At 39.0% G+C, this 21,063-nt stretch overlaps 2 protein-coding genes across 2 annotated transcripts; both read left to right on the top strand.

Moving 5' to 3' along the window:
- The first annotated feature begins 6,792 nt into the window (after positions 1–6,792).
- LOC117290071 (zinc finger MYM-type protein 1-like) lies at positions 6,793–8,838 on the top strand. Its single transcript, XM_033771319.1, has one exon. The coding sequence runs from the start codon at positions 6,793–6,795 to the stop codon at positions 8,836–8,838; it is 2,046 nt and encodes a 681-aa protein (XP_033627210.1).
- Positions 8,839–18,835: 9,997 nt separating this feature from the next.
- Positions 18,836–20,881, top strand: LOC117290070 (zinc finger MYM-type protein 1-like). The gene has a single exon (XM_033771318.1). The coding sequence runs from the start codon at positions 18,836–18,838 to the stop codon at positions 20,879–20,881; it is 2,046 nt and encodes a 681-aa protein (XP_033627209.1).
- Positions 20,882–21,063: the final 182 nt, after the last annotated feature.

The raw sequence follows: 21,063 nt of genomic DNA, 5'->3' as shown, positions 1-21,063 counted from the left end.
CACCCCCATTACAATTAATTGTGATGAAGGTAAATTTAATGTGAACAAGCAGAAGTTGTGCGTTGAATGTTAGAAATGTATGGAACGCCAAAGAGGCATTTAATCATCGGTGATGGTCGTTTGCAACCGGTGATCAAATTTGTCATCGGTGGTTATCCTATGCGATCGGTGATCAACTTTAGCAATCGGTGATAAAACACGATCGGTGGTCCATTTTAGCGATCGGCCATGCATATTCATGATCGGTGATGGTATTAGCGATCGGTCATGCATATTCACGACCGGTGATGGCTTTTTGCAATCGGTGGTCAACTTTAGTGATCGGTGATGGCTTTTTGCAATCGGTCAACTTTAGGGATCGGTGATGGCTTTTTGCAATCGGTCAACTTTAGTGATCGGTGATGGCTTTTTGCAATCGGTCAACTTTAGTGACCGGTGATGGCTTTTTGCAATCGGTCAACTTTAGGGATCGGTGATGGCTTTTTGCAATCGGTCAACTTTAGGGATCGGTGTTGGCTTTTTGCAATCGGTCAACTTTTGCAACCGGTGGTGGATTTTTGGGATTTCCGAATTGTGCGTCCGGTCGGTGCAGGCCTACTTCAAAACCTATGATTGTGTAGATTGTGGATATTAATTGTTGTTATTTTCTAGTTCACACCACCATGGAGGAATATTACACTCACCAGCGGGTTGACTGACTTGCCAAACATTTTTAGAAGAGTACCATTTTATAACTATGTAAGGGGGAGCGCAACAAACATCAAATTAATTAGCTCTTTCTAAAAAAAAATAATAATAACAAATCGGTAGGAGAGGGTGTGGGTTAGGATATCTTTAGGCCTTTTCAAACGAGGAAATTAAAGGGGGGGGGCTCTTTGATATGCTAGTATGCAGCTCATGAATATGTATAGCTTTCGTCAGACATCAGACAACACAGCTACAGGATGTGAAGTAAATTAATTAATCATTTTGACGTCCAATCACGCACTTCTCTTATCACAACCTTTGGACCCTATCACGCTCACTGAGCGTCCGTGGTGGTGGTGTGATGTAAACATGTCTCGTCTTTCGCGGGCAATATGGTAATGAGTTGACCGTGGGAACTCTTCGCTTATTATAGTAATGAGGTCAGTGACACATTTTATGCCAAGTATCACCGATGATTATTTGCCTCTTTGGCGTTGGCGCCACGCCAAAGAGGCAAATAATCATCGGTGATGGTATTTTGCGTCCGGTGCAAGCCTATTTCAAAACCTATGTTTGCAGATTACGCCACTCACCAGTCTGTTTGACTGACTTGCCATACATTCATAGAAGAGTCTCATTGTATAACTATGTCAGGGGGACGCAACAAACATCAAATTAGCTAGCTCTTTCTAAAATGTAAAATAACAACGGGGTAGGAGAGGGTGCGGAAGGGGATCCATGTCCCAACTGGTTGTCGTCCTCCAGAAATGGTGTGGGAATACAAATATTTTTAAATGTTTTTTGAACAACTAATACGAGTCTGTACCGATAATATTTCTGAATTTCATGATTGCTCTATGAAATTATGACAAAATACTCTCATTTTGTTTGACAAGTGACCCTACTCAGATTTCTCACAATATTCGCTTTTGTTTGGCCATGGTTGGTGTGTTTTTGTGTGCATATAGTTCAGGGAATGAAATTTTGCCCCTTTGTTCAGAGGAGAAGTTTAAACTTTAGATACGGTAGATTTACAGATTAAGTTTGGAAAAGGAAATCACTAGTTTTTGTATGAGTATTTGAACTGGAGATTTCCAAATTCTAGAAGATATAGACATACAGATGATCAATGAAGTGAGACCAGTCACTCAAGTTGTCCCCACGCCTTTGGGTATTGTGAATTTATTGTCTCCCATAGCCACTGCACTAAAGCTTGGTTCTTATTAAAACGTGGTACGGTTTAACAATTTTATAATGATATGCAGCCAGGTGGTTAAAGATACCTATACTACAGTACAGTTCATGGACACAGGAAGACTCCTGCTGGGGACGTCCAGAGATGGGTGTTGATCGGGACATTCCTCCATGATTGGGAGATAAACTATGAGATAAACTGGTCAAGTGAATGTTTTTTTAAATTTTTTTTTTATATGATTATGTCATCAATGACTCCAACAGTGAGAGACCTCACCAATAACATGTTTTCCTTTTCCAAACACCTCCACCCTCCCTGACACTGGATTTGGTTGAGAATTTCTCGCTCCTGTATTATTTCCGCTTTAGTACTTTATAACACCTGTTTCGCCTTGCGCCCCCCCCCCCCCTAAATTAAGAACTTTATACCGTACGTTTTTCGCTTTGGATTCAATTAATACATGCCTCTCCGTTTAAAAGGAAATATTTGTATAATACTTTACCTAGCCTTTTATAAAACGTGTTGAGTGCGTCCCGGTTTTACTATATCTGTGCTTGTCCTAAAAAAAACCCATTCATATGATGCACATAAAAATTATGTTTTTTCGATCAAAAACGGTTTTTGTGTGGTCATAATGTTCTCACCTCCGGCTCTGTTTACACAGGGCTACTTGTATGATTTCAAATTTCACCTAACACACAAAACTATCGGTTAAAAGACTCTTGTTCAAAAACATTTCCCTTCACTGAATATAACTATTTGTATTTCCCCGGCATACACCATTTCCGGAAGACGACAACCAATTGTGGGACATATATCCGCTTGCACACCCTCTCATACCCCTTTGTTATTATTATTATTATTTTTTAGAAAGAGCTAATTAATTTGATGTTTGTTGCGTTCCCCCTTACATAGTTAGAAAAAGGTACTCTTCTAAAAATGTTTGGCACGTCATTCAACCCGCTGGTGAGTGTAATTTATTCCTCCACGGTGGTGTGAACTAGAAAATAACAACAATTATTATCCACAATCTACACAATCATAGTTTTTGAAGTAGGCCTGCACCGACCGGACGCAAAATTCGGATATCCCAAAATCCCATCACCGGTTGCAAAAGTTGACCGATTGCAAAAAGCCACCACCGATCCCTAAACTTGACTGATTGCAAAAAGCCACCTCCGATCACTAAAGTTGACCGATTGCAAAAAGCCATCACCGATCACTAAAGTTGACCGAATGCAAAAAGCCATCACCGATCACTAAAGTTGACCGATTGCAAAAAGCCATCACCGATCCCTAAAGTAGACCGATTGCAAAAAGCCATCACCGATCCCTAAAGTTGACCGATTGCAAAAAGCTATCACCGGTCGTGAATATGCATGACCGATCGCTAATACCATCACCGATCATGAATATGCATGACCGATCGCTAAAATGGACCACCGATCGTGTTTTATCACCGATTGCTAAAGTTGATCACCGATCGCATAGGACCACCACCGATGACAAATTTGATCACCGGTTGCAAACGACCATCACCGATGATTAAATGCCTCTTTGGCGTTCCATAATATCTTCCTATACTAGACCACACAGTGTGAGCCCAGTGGTTCCATTGTGTGCTGTCTGTTTACCCTCAACGCATAGATTTTCTTGTGAATAGTAGCTGTGTATGATTCATGGTTCGCTGAATAATGTGGCGATAACAAACTTTTAGCCTTTTGATCGCCATCAGCCCCATGTTCAATGAACTTCAACGGCTGACGATTGGTATTGTTCGAAACTGAATGCTTGATTTATTATCTAGAGGTCAATGCTTGAGGCCAGTAAGAGTATTATGCACGTACACCATGTAGTTTTTGTTGGAAACCGTTTGCTAACAGCCATTTATGTTACCCTTTGAAATAAAATCAGAAAATTTATAAGTTTGCTTGTTGCATAAAATTAAATTGAAGATGATGCCTGAATTGTTTTTTTCAATCAGAGTTGGACTCTAGACTGACGTGTTGGACTCCATGAACACTCCAAGTGGTTCAATAGTGCAATTCCAATACTTGTGCTGATGTTCTCATGATGTCAGCATCAACAGGAAGCTCCAACAACTTTGTCCCCTTGTACAATTAAATATGCAAATATGGGTCACGGGGTTAGTTAATTACGATTTTAAAATTTTTTGGGGGTCGGTGGTTTGATGTTTGATCTAGTACAAGTTGATTTAACGAAAATCCTAAACCTCCGTACGTTGTGCGTGTACAGAGTAATGTGTCCAGAACGCAGGTAGGAAACAAAATAGTATAGACTCCTTTCAAGAAGTCAACAACTCATCGAAGTACATACTGTGTTGTATTACCGAAGAGAATGTTTCACAATAACATGAAAGTGACTGCATCAAGTTTACAAATTAAAAATTCAAATGAAGACCACGTGGTTAATTAATTAAGAATGTTAACACTTTTTTATTAGAGTAAAGCTTATGTTCTAAGCTTCAATTTGATAAATGATTTAACTCTTTTATCCTTATACTTTAGGAGACGGAGCATGAACAAAAATGCTGTACAAACGCAATGGGGTTTTGTGCGGAAACAAAGAATAATAATAATAATAAAAATAACTAGAGGTACATGTACAATTTTGTTTACTACAAAAACAAGGTGTTCGTGGTGAGTGAGTGAATGAATTGGTGACAACATTTACCTCATCAATCCAATGACTGGTTAAGGAGTTATGATTTGTTTACAAATTAAACACCAACATCCGGTTTGCATCGGATAAAAGGTCAAATAGGGGTTACTTTTTATGTTGCGCGTGATAAGTTTATTAAGACCTTTTAAATGATGGATGGGTCGTAAAAATCCAATATTTGGTTTAGAAGTTATGATTTTTTCAAATATAAAGTTTCAACTTCCGTTTTGAACCGGAAGGTACTGTCAAATGAGGTCACACTTGGTAGCGTTGGTGATGTCTTTTGAGTTCTTTCTTTTGACGTATAGATGATAAAAATCAAATCATGTGGTTTAGGATTTTTTTATTTTTCAAACATTATATATCAGTTTCCAACTTTAACTGGAAGTCAAGGTCAAACAGGGTCGCATATTGTATAGCACGTGATAAGTCTATTAAGACCTTTCAGATGATGCATAGATTGAAAAAATCCAATGTATGGTTCAGGTGTTATGATTTTTTTCAAATATTAAATATCCGGTTTGAACCGGAAGACAATTTTGTCAGGTCACAAATTATAGCGTTAGTAATGTTTTTCAAAGCCTTATCTGACGACGTTCAGATAATAAACAACTAATTTCTGGTTCTGGGGTAATATTTTTTCAAATAATTAACTGCATCTTCCTGTTTAACTGAAGGTCAAGGTTTAATAGTCAATGTTGTGTATCGTTTCTTAAGTTGTTACATACCTACCCAATGACGTATAAATATATAAAAAATCAAATGTGTGGTTGTGAAATTATTTTTCTTTGACCAATTATTTTCAACCTCTGGTTTGAACAAGAAGCCAAGTTTAAACTGATTTCATTTGTGTAGATCCTGACTAGTTCATTAAAACCTTTCAGCTGATGTATGACTTGTAAACATTTTATAATTATGTGATGGACTATCTGAAGGTGTATAATGTATCTTATAACATCAATGCATATGTATTCCTACTTGTAGTTTTGGTGCGAGACGTTGTTCATTATTACTCAACTATTGCGATTCACCGCGATTCACTCAGCGCTCGATGTTACTAAAAACGTTACAGCGCCCTCTTTCGCTGGACTAAAGAGAGCATTTTTGGGAATTCCCGCGCTTGCACTGCATAGCGTACATAGCGTGCGTTGTTGATCAAAATGGGGTAAACGCGTGGGTCAACAGGTGCTTTGACGTCCGTTTTCGACTGATGTAAAGGTCCAAATTTGGTTATATCTGTGCAAAAGATTGAGCGGGATTGCTGTTTTACAATCTGAAACAAAAATTACGTTGAAATGATCAGTAGTTTTAAAAACATGAATACGATAAGATTTTATGAAATTTTCAAATTTTGTTTTGCACTAGAAGTATTAAAAATATTTTATTAATTAAATAATGTTAGAGAAGAATTAGTCTGCCAGGGTGAGTAATTTAATGATCTATCCGATGATGTGTAGATTGTCAAAATCCGAATCATAGTTTTTGAGTTATGATTTTTACAAATATTAAACTTTGATCTAACGTAATTCAATTCCCGATGACGTCATACTGACGTAATTAAGTATGTGTTGTCTTGATACTGAGGTTCAACTAACTATTGAGTTTCAACATTCCATTCAATCTCAATCTTGAGTTATTCCGTAGAAAAGCTCGAAAGTTGTTTTTTGACGAAAAAAAACCCGAAGGTGAACTTCGACCCAGGGTAACGACCCGGATGCTAAGGTCGTACGATTTTGGCGTTAACTTTTCAAATGTTGCCCCAGTCTTGGTCTATCAGATGCGAAAACTTTGAACATCATAGCTTTCATATTCGTTGAGATACAGCAAAACGAAAATGGTCCCTTTCAACTTTAAAAACCCTGTAATTTGACACCTAATGACGTCATCATGACGTAATGAAATCTGTGCCGTCTTCGTATTGAGGTTCAATTGTCTGGTGAGTTTCAAGGTTCAGTTTGGCTTGAATCTTGAGTTATGCTGTAGATAAGAGTTGACGGTGAAGAAGAAGGAAGATGGAGAAGAAAAAAAAACAGAGCAATAACAATAGGTGTTCGTGCATCAGCACGAACACCTAATAAAAATCTCGACGAAAACAATACCTGTTCCGACGGTAGGTCGGAACAGCTAATAAACAGGAGCAGTTTGGGCCATGACAAGATTATTTTGTCGAAGACCTTCAAGCTGCCAAACGATAAACGCTCACGCTGGCCTCCCAAAGCTTTTCTAAAATGGATCTTAGAAAATTCTTCTCAGTGGCTACGTCTCAACAGGAACAGGATGAACATGATGCCCAAAGACAAAGTGAAATTGGTGAGATTGAGAAAGAACAAGGTGAATGTTCGAACGTTGAGATAGAGACTACTGCTGAACAGTTCCCCAATCAACCTTATCAACCTGATGATGTGAGTTGCATCCCAGTTCAAACACTCCAGAACCGTAAGCTTAAGTTTCAGCACAAGTGGTTCAAAGACTTCCCATGGCTTCATTTCGATCAGAGCATAGGTGGGGTACTTTGCCACTGTTGTACTAGTGCTTCTCGGCAAAATCTTACTCAGCTTGCCCGCTGTTCAGATGAGGCTTTTGTGTCAAAGGGATTTCGCAACTGGAAGAAGAGCACAGAGAAATTTAGACAACATGAAAAGTCGACCACTCACAAGCTTGCTTCTGAAAATCTAAAATTTCGAAGAATCCAAACTGATACCAATGTGCAACTCGACTCTAGACTTCGAGAAGAACAACATACCGCACGGTCAGCTCTTCTAAAGATCATTACCTCATTGCAGTTTTTAGCCCAACAGGGTCTTGCCATTAGAGGAAAAGATGCGTTGGATGGTAACTTCCAGAAACTATTGCAGTTGCGGGCTGATGATGATGACAATCTGAAAAGATGGCTAACAAGGAAGACTACTTTTACAGGTGGTGACATTCAGAACGAAATTTTGCAGTTAATGGGCCATGCTGTTTTGAGGGATATCTGCAGTGATGTGAACAAAATGTCTACACAGTTTGGAATCATAATTGATGGAACGCAAGACATTCAGGGCAATGAACAGGAGAGTGTGTGCGTGCGTTATGTTGATGATTCGTTTGTTGTTCAGGAGGAAATGCTAGGCCTCTACCAGGTTTCCTCAACAAGTGGGGAATCACTTTCTAAGATGCTGCAGGATGCCCTGATACGACTGCAACTGCCTATAGAACACCTTAGAGCACAAACGTATGACGGGGCAAGCAACATGTCTGGAAAATACAAAGGATGTCAAGCAGAGATTAAAAAAATACAACCGATGGCAAGTTACTTTCACTGCGGAGCCCATGTGACACACCTCATCACTTCCAAAGCACTGCAAACTGCACCATATATAAGGAATGCCCTTGGATATGTACAGGAACTCGGCAACCTATATAACAGCTCTGGAAAGTTCAAACACCTGTACTTGAATCTACATTCTGCTGACACTGATAATCCTTCCCCTACAAGACTAAAGCCAATATGCCCAACTCGCTGGTTAACGCATTCAGCTGCAGTTAAATCGGTTTTGCAGAATTTTGAAGCCGTATTGGACGCCCTTCATGAAGCAGCTGAAGACTTTGGGACAAACACTTCATCAAGAGCTAGCGGCCTTCATAGTTGTCTTTCGTCTGGAAAATGCATTCTTGGATTGTTTACAGCTTTACCTGTTATCCAGTGCCTTGAACACTTTAATAGGGCTCTCCAAGGAACAGATAAGACAGTTTCTGGGATGCTTGATGCAGCAGAAGTAACAAGGCGTAATCTACTCACCCTTCGTTGTGTTCAACAATTTAGGGAGGTCTTTGAAGCAACAGAACAACTACTCATACAGTGCAACCTAGAACCAGTAACTCTTCCACGTAAGCGCAAACTTCCAAAAAGACACGATGATGGAGCTACCCAAGAGTACACTGCCAACTCTGCAGAGGAATTGTACAGAGTGGATTTCTTCAAGGTCATTGACAGTGCAATTTCTAACTTAAAAGACTACTTCACATCCACTGACCTCATCTTGTATAAGGACTTAAGCGACGTGCTACTTACTGGGTCCGTTCAGCCACATACAATTCGTAAGTATCCTGAACTCACGGATTCTCTACAGCAACAATTGGCCTTCTTTCGGAATCAGTTTAGTGGATCATCCGTTGAGGACTACCGAAAGATCTTTTTGGCAATGGTGCCGGAAGTCCGTAGAATGTTCCCTCAAGTTGAACAGTTGCTCAGGCTTCTTCTCATCTCCCCAGCAAGTTCATGTGTAGCTTAACGTTCATTCAGTGCTCTACGACGCAAGAAAACATGGTTGCGAAGTACTATGACTCAGAAACGTCTTAACCATCTCATGGTCTGCCACGTACATCGAGACCGACTGGCAGCAGTAAATCCTCAAGCCATTGCACAGGAATTTCTACTCAAGTCAGCTGATACACGCGGTAGAATTGTTGGTAAATTCTAAGGTAAGTTCAGTGTTATTATTTTTATTTTAAAAACAAAATATATATCAAAATAAAAGAAAATCGACATTTATTTTCAAGACTTGCTCGCCCGTCCCCCCTACTTTTCAGTAGCGATCGACGCCCTGGGTCATGGTGGACGTAATATCCAGAACATTGGTCTAGTAGTTGCTAACACTATATCTAGCTCCCGCATGACAGACTTTGGTACGAAAGTAACAGTTATGGTAATGAATCCATCCGAGGTTCCAGTTACAATTTTTCCCCGTACTAAGATTGGTACGTTCAATATTGTGGAAGAACATTTCTGTATTAACCAATTTTGACAAGATCGAACCTAACACCAACATTAGTCATGAGGTTACAAACCCACAATGTTCATTTAGTGGTCAAGAGGTTCTCGATAAAATTAACATTTCATCCTCTTCCATAAACCTTACTCAACAACAACAGCTTAAAGCTCTAATCAATAGTTATGCTGATGTGTTTGAAACCGCAAAAAGCCCACGTGGATTTTACGATAAGGTTGAACATAGAATCGATATTGGTAACAATCCTCCAGTTAGATCCCGCCCATACAGACATTCACCTAGGTTACAGCAGACAATAAGAGAACATGTTAACAAAATGTTAAATGATGGTATTATTTCAGAGTCAACTTCACCATTTTCTAGTCCAGTTGTTATGGTTACAAAGAAAACTGGCGAATACAGATTTTGTATTGACTTTAGAAGATTAAACCAGATCACGGTCAGAGACAATTTTCCACTGCCCAGTATTTCCGATACTTTTAACAACCTTGGTATGACTAAACCAGCATATTTCTCAACTCTAGATATGGCGTCAGGATATTGGCAAATAGGTTTAGATAGAGATTCTAAAAAGAAAACGGCATTCATTACTCAAGACGGATTGTATGAATTCAATGTGTTACCTTTTGGACTACACAATGCACCCAGTGCATTCCAAAGAACAATGCATGAAGTGCTAAGAGGGTTGCATTGGAAGTTTTGTTTAGTGTACTTGGATGACATCATCATTTATAGTGACACTTTCAAAGACCATCTCGATCATTTGTGCCAAGTATTTCAGAAATTCAGAGATGTTAATCTTAAACTTAAGCCAAAGAAATGTTCATTTGCATGTGATAGAATACACTACCTCGGGCACATAATTAGTGAAGACGGTGTTGCAACTGACCCAGAAAAGCTCAAAGTTGTACAAGAATACCCATCACCAAAGAATGTCAAAGATGTTCGTGCATTCCTAGGTTTTGTTGGTTATTACAGGCGTTACATAAAGGATTTCAGCAAAATTGCTCAACCATTAGCTGCACTGACTCGTAAAGACATTCCTTTCCAATGGACAAAAGAATGTTCAGAAGCTTTTGAGCAACTGAAACAAAAACTTTTAGAGCCACCTGTATTGTCCCATCCAAGGTTTGATGAACACTCACAATTTGTTTTGCAAACTGATGCGTCTTTTCAAGGATTAGGATTTGTATTATCCCAAATACAGGACGGTAACGAAAGAGCTATTGCATATGCCAGTAGAGCACTTAAGCCAGCGGAACGCAATTATACTGTGACGGAATTAGAAGCACTTGCCGTTGTTGAAGGAGTGAAAAAGTTTTCCACTTACTTGGAACATAGCCCAAAATTCAAAATTGTAACTGATCATCAAGCTCTCAAATGGTTGTTTGACCAAAAACGTTCATCTGGCAGATTAGCTCGTTGGTCCTTGTATTTGCAATCGTACAGTTATGATATTGAACACCGACCAGGCAAGAAACTTGCTAATGTAGACACTCTGAGTAGAATCTGTAAAGATAATTACCAACCCACATGTGTTTCTCACCCACCAGTAGAAAGTTCACATATTGAGACCGCACAATTAAGTCAATCAGAAGCTGAGAAAGTTTTAACTGGTTTAGATAATTCCAAACATGAAGAAAACTTGTCTAAAGTAGACGAAGTGCGAAATCTCAGATACCAACATGGTAAACGTTTGCATAATCAAAACATGGTGAATTTCAAAGATCACTTACCTGATGTTCATGAGAACATTGACCTAGATAAAATCAAACGGGGTCAACAAAATGACTCATTTTCGAAACCGATCATTGATTATTTGGAATCAGATGTCCTTTCAGAGGATAACAAACTAGCCCGTAGGTTATTACTTGAAGTAAATCAGTATTTTGTACATAATGGCATTTTGTATCATGTCTGGCACACGCCACGAAACAGAAGGATACCAGAACGTAATATTGTTCAATTGTACATCCCAAGTCCGTACATAGATACTGTTCTTCATCATTGTCACGATCTAGTTCTGTCAGCTCACTTTGGTTTCCATAGAACATACAGTAAAATTCGGCAACGATATTTTTGGAAGTTCATGCATCGTGATATTGATAATTGGGTCAGATCTTGTGATTCTTGTCACCGTGTTAAAACACCAAAGCACAAAGTTGTAGCCCCACTGCTTACCATGAAAGTTCCTGGACCATTTCAAAGGGTTAGCGTAGACATTCTAGGCCCCCTCCCAGTTACTGAATCAGGAAATAGATATGTATTATGTTTCATGGATCATTGTACTAGATGGCCTATCCTTGTGCCTATTGCTAAAACGGACTCTGCCACTGTAGCAACTGTATTTTTCAAAGAAATTATTTGTAATCATGGTTGCCCCCTTGTACTCCTAAGTGACCGAGGAACGAACTTTTTAAGTAAATTAGTTCAAGAAGTGTGCAAAATCATGCGTACTGACAAAGTAAACACTAGTCCGTACCATCCGCAATGTAATGCTGTACAAGAAAGATTTAATTCTGTGATTTTAACTACAGTATCTCATTATGTAAACAAGTTCCATACCAACTGGGATAACTATATTCCTGCCATTCAGTTTGCGTATCGCAGTACACCTGCGGACAATTCAATTGGATTCAGCCCTTTCTTTTTGTTGTATGGTAGAGAGGCAGTACTGCCTATTGATGTATCTCTTCATGAAAAACCTGAATATTCAGACCGAAATGTAAGAGATTATATTCACGACTTAATTGATCAACTTGAAGTTGCCAGAGAAATATCGAAGAAACACCTCGAATCTAACCAAGCTTCAATGAAGGAACGTTATGACAGTCGTACTCAAGAAGTACCCTATCAAGTTGGAGATGTGGTTTATATTTATATCCCAGCAACCCAAAAGGGACTGTCTAAAAAACTCCAGAAATTTTGGTGTGGTCCATTTTTGCTTGTGCAACAAACCGGTCTTGTTAATTTCAGAGTCCGAAACCTGGAAAATAACAAATTACTTCATGTGCCAATTCATGTAAACCGAATGAAATTCGCATATAATCGTTTTGCCAGACCACCAAATCACGTGATGCCAAGGGATTTTGTTCAGAGAGATCCACTTGATTTCATTGAAGACAGTGATTGCCCAGAAGGTTCCTTTCAGCCTTTGTTAGCTACGCAACAACCCCAGCAAACTAGGTTAAATATACCTGGTTTACCGGACATTGGACAACCTGCCGGTAAAGAGTTTCACGTAGAAAAGGTTCTTCGTGGCAAGTTTGTCAATGGCAAACTACACTTTTTGATAAAGTGGAAAGATTTCCCCAACTGCAAAAATTCATGGGAACCTGTTTAAAATCTCAACGAAACCCTTAGAAACTATCTTCAGCGCAATCCTGTCCGTATCACTTGCAAACCAAATTAATAATATTGTATGGCATATATTTTAGTTATTGAAATTATAGCTTTGTTGGCAAACGTGTGAATACCTTTATCGTATCAGAATGATAGCTTCATAAATTCTGAGTGGTCCTCAGAACTACGTTAAGAAAGTACTGTAATTGATTAAAAACAATATCTTGTAGTAATGTATAAAATATTCTAGTTTGTTTAGGTAATCCGGATTACCCTTGGACATCAGAGGAGACGACAATCGGCCCTGCCAACGAAGTAGCTACGAAGATCTCTTGGAACAGCCGCTGAATCCACTCGACACTGATGAAATTCACTTGACGTCGGTCAACTCGTCTAAGCCTTATAAAATTCCAATTCATTTGCTTTAAGACCTTGTCGATATTTGACTGATCAACATTTATCGCCATAATTTTGAATCTAAATACCATCTAATGATATTGCGAAATGCTGTTGACTAAAAGTTATTGACTGTACTGAAGTGAACAATAATTTAATGAACAGAATGTGTTTGTAAAATAAACTGTATATTATTAGTGTTTGAGCTATTCATTGGAAAGATGTTTTACTTTCCAAATCTAGTAGGTTCAAGACGTATTTAAGCTAATGTTTAAAATAGTATGAATTGTCAGGGGCCAATTTCAAAAACAAGGGGCGTATGTGATGACGTTCACCCCGGCCCACATTTATGTTTAGTTCACGCCCACTGGTCATGGTGATTATGTACACCTGGCTTTTCCATGAAGGTTAACATGCCCCCATGGTGGATGTTATGTAATAGTTAAGTATTTAAGGCACACCCAACGTCGACTCGTGGTCTGTATCCTTCAGGTGCGCCACCGAGACGACGGTGCACTATTCGTATATTATTTATCAAGTATATTTTCTAGTATTTCATTTGAGTTGTGTTTAAATAAAACACCCTGTTGTGGGTCTACGTTTTCAAGAAGAAGAACGTTTAAGTTGTGTTTAATTGATAAGTTCCATCCCTTGGGCGGGATGGCTGAGGAGGCCAAACCGTCCATAACACATCTTGCAAGTTTCTCAAAACGTGGTAAATTGATAGTAAAGGCGAATTGAGTTGAATAACTGTTTCAAGACGTAACCACCGCCTGACGATGGTGCACTAAGATGCCGGACAACCTCAATCAAACTGCTGAACAAGACCAACAACCGCAATGCTTATCTCGTAATAGTCTTAACATTTGTGAAACACTTCGTTATTCATCAAAATTATTTCAGGTTTTAAATAATCCCTGAAAACTGTTGCTGTTTGCAGACGGCGAGTGTTTAAACACCTAACTGACTTGGCTGTTTTCAGTGGTTTAATAGCTTGAAGCTGTTAGTCGAGCCAATTCCTCCATGATTGGGAGATAAACTATGAGATAAACTGGTCAAGTGAATGTTTTTTTAAATTTTTTTTTTATATGATTATGTCATCAATGACTCCAACAGTGAGAGACCTCACCAATAACATGTTTTCCTTTTCCAAACACCTCCACCCTCCCTGACACTGGATTTGGTTGAGAATTTCTCGCTCCTGTATTATTTCCGCTTTAGTACTTTATAACACCTGTTTCGCCTTGCGCCCCCCCCCCCCTAAATTAAGAACTTTATACCGTACGTTTTTCGCTTTGGATTCAATTAATACATGCCTCTCCGTTTAAAAGGAAATATTTGTATAATACTTTACCTAGCCTTTTATAAAACGTGTTGAGTGCGTCCCGGTTTTACTATATCTGTGCTTGTCCTAAAAAAAACCCATTCATATGATGCACATAAAAATTATGTTTTTTCGATCAAAAACGGTTTTTGTGTGGTCATAATGTTCTCACCTCCGGCTCTGTTTACACAGGGCTACTTGTATGATTTCAAATTTCACCTAACACACAAAACTATCGGTTAAAAGACTCTTGTTCAAAAACATTTCCCTTCACTGAATATAACTATTTGTATTTCCCCGGCATACACCATTTCCGGAAGACGACAACCAATTGTGGGACATATATCCGCTTGCACACCCTCTCATACCCCTTTGTTATTATTATTATTATTTTTTAGAAAGAGCTAATTAATTTGATGTTTGTTGCGTTCCCCCTTACATAGTTAGAAAAAGGTACTCTTCTAAAAATGTTTGGCACGTCATTCAACCCGCTGGTGAGTGTAATTTATTCCTCCACGGTGGTGTGAACTAGAAAATAACAACAATTATTATCCACAATCTACACAATCATAGTTTTTGAAGTAGGCCTGCACCGACCGGACGCAAAATTCGGATATCCCAAAATCCCATCACCGGTTGCAAAAGTTGACCGATTGCAAAAAGCCACCACCGATCCCTAAACTTGACTGATTGCAAAAAGCCACCTCCGATCACTAAAGTTGACCGATTGCAAAAAGCCATCACCGATCACTAAAGTTGACCGAATGCAAAAAGCCATCACCGATCACTAAAGTTGACCGATTGCAAAAAGCCATCACCGATCCCTAAAGTAGACCGATTGCAAAAAGCCATCACCGATCCCTAAAGTTGACCGATTGCAAAAAGCTATCACCGGTCGTGAATATGCATGACCGATCGCTAATACCATCACCGATCATGAATATGCATGACCGATCGCTAAAATGGACCACCGATCGTGTTTTATCACCGATTGCTAAAGTTGATCACCGATCGCATAGGACCACCACCGATGACAAATTTGATCACCGGTTGCAAACGACCATCACCGATGATTAAATGCCTCTTTGGCGTTCCATAATATCTTCCTATACTAGACCACACAGTGTGAGCCCAGTGGTTCCATTGTGTGCTGTCTGTTTACCCTCAACGCATAGATTTTCTTGTGAATAGTAGCTGTGTATGATTCATGGTTCGCTGAATAATGTGGCGATAACAAACTTTTAGCCTTTTGATCGCCATCAGCCCCATGTTCAATGAACTTCAACGGCTGACGATTGGTATTGTTCGAAACTGAATGCTTGATTTATTATCTAGAGGTCAATGCTTGAGGCCAGTAAGAGTATTATGCACGTACACCATGTAGTTTTTGTTGGAAACCGTTTGCTAACAGCCATTTATGTTACCCTTTGAAATAAAATCAGAAAATTTATAAGTTTGCTTGTTGCATAAAATTAAATTGAAGATGATGCCTGAATTGTTTTTTTCAATCAGAGTTGGACTCTAGACTGACGTGTTGGACTCCATGAACACTCCAAGTGGTTCAATAGTGCAATTCCAATACTTGTGCTGATGTTCTCATGATGTCAGCATCAACAGGAAGCTCCAACAACTTTGTCCCCTTGTACAATTAAATATGCAAATATGGGTCACGGGGTTAGTTAATTACGATTTTAAAATTTTTTGGGGGTCGGTGGTTTGATGTTTGATCTAGTACAAGTTGATTTAACGAAAATCCTAAACCTCCGTACGTTGTGCGTGTACAGAGTAATGTGTCCAGAACGCAGGTAGGAAACAAAATAGTATAGACTCCTTTCAAGAAGTCAACAACTCATCGAAGTACATACTGTGTTGTATTACCGAAGAGAATGTTTCACAATAACATGAAAGTGACTGCATCAAGTTTACAAATTAAAAATTCAAATGAAGACCACGTGGTTAATTAATTAAGAATGTTAACACTTTTTTATTAGAGTAAAGCTTATGTTCTAAGCTTCAATTTGATAAATGATTTAACTCTTTTATCCTTATACTTTAGGAGACGGAGCATGAACAAAAATGCTGTACAAACGCAATGGGGTTTTGTGCGGAAACAAAGAATAATAATAATAATAAAAATAACTAGAGGTACATGTACAATTTTGTTTACTACAAAAACAAGGTGTTCGTGGTGAGTGAGTGAATGAATTGGTGACAACATTTACCTCATCAATCCAATGACTGGTTAAGGAGTTATGATTTGTTTACAAATTAAACACCAACATCCGGTTTGCATCGGATAAAAGGTCAAATAGGGGTTACTTTTTATGTTGCGCGTGATAAGTTTATTAAGACCTTTTAAATGATGGATGGGTCGTAAAAATCCAATATTTGGTTTAGAAGTTATGATTTTTTCAAATATAAAGTTTCAACTTCCGTTTTGAACCGGAAGGTACTGTCAAATGAGGTCACACTTGGTAGCGTTGGTGATGTCTTTTGAGTTCTTTCTTTTGACGTATAGATGATAAAAATCAAATCATGTGGTTTAGGATTTTTTTATTTTTCAAACATTATATATCAGTTTCCAACTTTAACTGGAAGTCAAGGTCAAACAGGGTCGCATATTGTATAGCACGTGATAAGTCTATTAAGACCTTTCAGATGATGCATAGATTGAAAAAATCCAATGTATGGTTCAGGTGTTATGATTTTTTTCAAATATTAAATATCCGGTTTGAACCGGAAGACAATTTTGTCAGGTCACAAATTATAGCGTTAGTAATGTTTTTCAAAGCCTTATCTGACGACGTTCAGATAATAAACAACTAATTTCTGGTTCTGGGGTAATATTTTTTCAAATAATTAACTGCATCTTCCTGTTTAACTGAAGGTCAAGGTTTAATAGTCAATGTTGTGTATCGTTTCTTAAGTTGTTACATACCTACCCAATGACGTATAAATATATAAAAAATCAAATGTGTGGTTGTGAAATTATTTTTCTTTGACCAATTATTTTCAACCTCTGGTTTGAACAAGAAGCCAAGTTTAAACTGATTTCATTTGTGTAGATCCTGACTAGTTCATTAAAACCTTTCAGCTGATGTATGACTTGTAAACATTTTATAATTATGTGATGGACTATCTGAAGGTGTATAATGTATCTTATAACATCAATGCATATGTATTCCTACTTGTAGTTTTGGTGCGAGACGTTGTTCATTATTACTCAACTATTGCGATTCACCGCGATTCACTCAGCGCTCGATGTTACTAAAAACGTTACAGCGCCCTCTTTCGCTGGACTAAAGAGAGCATTTTTGGGAATTCCCGCGCTTGCACTGCATAGCGTACATAGCGTGCGTTGTTGATCAAAATGGGGTAAACGCGTGGGTCAACAGGTGCTTTGACGTCCGTTTTCGACTGATGTAAAGGTCCAAATTTGGTTATATCTGTGCAAAAGATTGAGCGGGATTGCTGTTTTACAATCTGAAACAAAAATTACGTTGAAATGATCAGTAGTTTTAAAAACATGAATACGATAAGATTTTATGAAATTTTCAAATTTTGTTTTGCACTAGAAGTATTAAAAATATTTTATTAATTAAATAATGTTAGAGAAGAATTAGTCTGCCAGGGTGAGTAATTTAATGATCTATCCGATGATGTGTAGATTGTCAAAATCCGAATCATAGTTTTTGAGTTATGATTTTTACAAATATTAAACTTTGATCTAACGTAATTCAATTCCCGATGACGTCATACTGACGTAATTAAGTATGTGTTGTCTTGATACTGAGGTTCAACTAACTATTGAGTTTCAACATTCCATTCAATCTCAATCTTGAGTTATTCCGTAGAAAAGCTCGAAAGTTGTTTTTTGACGAAAAAAACCCGAAGGTGAACTTCGACCCAGGGTAACGACCCGGATGCTAAGGTCGTACGATTTTGGCGTTAACTTTTCAAATGTTGCCCCAGTCTTGGTCTATCAGATGCGAAAACTTTGAACATCATAGCTTTCATATTCGTTGAGATACAGCAAAACGAAAATGGTCCCTTTCAACTTTAAAAACCCTGTAATTTGACACCTAATGACGTCATCATGACGTAATGAAATCTGTGCCGTCTTCGTATTGAGGTTCAATTGTCTGGTGAGTTTCAAGGTTCAGTTTGGCTTGAATCTTGAGTTATGCTGTAGATAAGAGTTGACGGTGAAGAAGAAGGAAGATGGAGAAGAAAAAAAAACAGAGCAATAACAATAGGTGTTCGTGCATCAGCACGAACACCTAATAAAAATCTCGACGAAAACAATACCTGTTCCGACGGTAGGTCGGAACAGCTAATAAACAGGAGCAGTTTGGGCCATGACAAGATTATTTTGTCGAAGACCTTCAAGCTGCCAAACGATAAACGCTCACGCTGGCCTCCCAAAGCTTTTCTAAAATGGATCTTAGAAAATTCTTCTCAGTGGCTACGTCTCAACAGGAACAGGATGAACATGATGCCCAAAGACAAAGTGAAATTGGTGAGATTGAGAAAGAACAAGGTGAATGTTCGAACGTTGAGATAGAGACTACTGCTGAACAGTTCCCCAATCAACCTTATCAACCTGATGATGTGAGTTGCATCCCAGTTCAAACACTCCAGAACCGTAAGCTTAAGTTTCAGCACAAGTGGTTCAAAGACTTCCCATGGCTTCATTTCGATCAGAGCATAGGTGGGGTACTTTGCCACTGTTGTACTAGTGCTTCTCGGCAAAATCTTACTCAGCTTGCCCGCTGTTCAGATGAGGCTTTTGTGTCAAAGGGATTTCGCAACTGGAAGAAGAGCACAGAGAAATTTAGACAACATGAAAAGTCGACCACTCACAAGCTTGCTTCTGAAAATCTAAAATTTCGAAGAATCCAAACTGATACCAATGTGCAACTCGACTCTAGACTTCGAGAAGAACAACATACCGCACGGTCAGCTCTTCTAAAGATCATTACCTCATTGCAGTTTTTAGCCCAACAGGGTCTTGCCATTAGAGGAAAAGATGCGTTGGATGGTAACTTCCAGAAACTATTGCAGTTGCGGGCTGATGATGATGACAATCTGAAAAGATGGCTAACAAGGAAGACTACTTTTACAGGTGGTGACATTCAGAACGAAATTTTGCAGTTAATGGGCCATGCTGTTTTGAGGGATATCTGCAGTGATGTGAACAAAATGTCTACACAGTTTGGAATCATAATTGATGGAACGCAAGACATTCAGGGCAATGAACAGGAGAGTGTGTGCGTGCGTTATGTTGATGATTCGTTTGTTGTTCAGGAGGAAATGCTAGGCCTCTACCAGGTTTCCTCAACAAGTGGGGAATCACTTTCTAAGATGCTGCAGGATGCCCTGATACGACTGCAACTGCCTATAGAACACCTTAGAGCACAAACGTATGACGGGGCAAGCAACATGTCTGGAAAATACAAAGGATGTCAAGCAGAGATTAAAAAAATACAACCGATGGCAAGTTACTTTCACTGCGGAGCCCATGTGACACACCTCATCACTTCCAAAGCACTGCAAACTGCACCATATATAAGGAATGCCCTTGGATATGTACAGGAACTCGGCAACCTATATAACAGCTCTGGAAAGTTCAAACACCTGTACTTGAATCTACATTCTGCTGACACTGATAATCCTTCCCCTACAAGACTAAAGCCAATATGCCCAACTCGCTGGTTAACGCATTCAGCTGCAGTTAAATCGGTTTTGCAGAATTTTGAAGCCGTATTGGATGCCCTTCATGAAGCAGCTGAAGACTTTGGGACAAACACTTCATCAAGAGCTAGCGGCCTTCATAGTTGTCTTTCGTCTGGAAAATGCATTCTTGGATTGTTTACAGCTTTACCTGTTATCCAGTGCCTTGAACACTTTAATAGGGCTCTCCAAGGAACAGATAAGACAGTTTCTGGGATGCTTGATGCAGCAGAAGTAACAAGGCGTAATCTACTCACCCTTCGTTGTGTTCAACAATTTAGGGAGGTCTTTGAAGCAACAGAACAACTACTCATACAGTGCAACCTAGAACCAGTAACTCTTCCACGTAAGCGCAAACTTCCAAAAAGACACGATGATGGAGCTACCCAAGAGTACACTGCCAACTCTGCAGAGGAATTGTACAGAGTGGATTTCTTCAAGGTCATTGACAGTGCAATTTCTAACTTAAAAGACTACTTCACATCCACTGACCTCATCTTGTATAAGGACTTAAGCGACGTGCTACTTACTGGGTCCGTTCAGCCACATACAATTCGTAAGTATCCTGAACTCACGGATTCTCTACAGCAACAATTGGCCTTCTTTCGGAATCAGTTTAGTGGATCATCCGTTGAGGACTACCGAAAGATCTTTTTGGCAATGGTGCCGGAAGTCCGTAGAATGTTCCCTCAAGTTGAACAGTTGCTCAGGCTTCTTCTCATCTCCCCAGCAAGTTCATGTGTAGCTTAACGTTCATTCAGTGCTCTACGACGCAAGAAAACATGGTTGCGAAGTACTATGACTCAGAAACGTCTTAACCATCTCATGGTCTGCCACGTACATCGAGACCGACTGGCAGCAGTAAATCCTCAAGCCATTGCACAGGAATTTCTACTCAAGTCAGCTGATACACGCGGTAGAATTGTTGGTAA

This window comes from Asterias rubens, chromosome 5, assembly GCF_902459465.1.
Source record: "Asterias rubens chromosome 5, eAstRub1.3, whole genome shotgun sequence".
Classification (NCBI taxonomy): domain Eukaryota; kingdom Metazoa; phylum Echinodermata; class Asteroidea; order Forcipulatida; family Asteriidae; genus Asterias; species Asterias rubens.
This window is presented reverse-complemented; position numbering and strand designations above follow the sequence as displayed.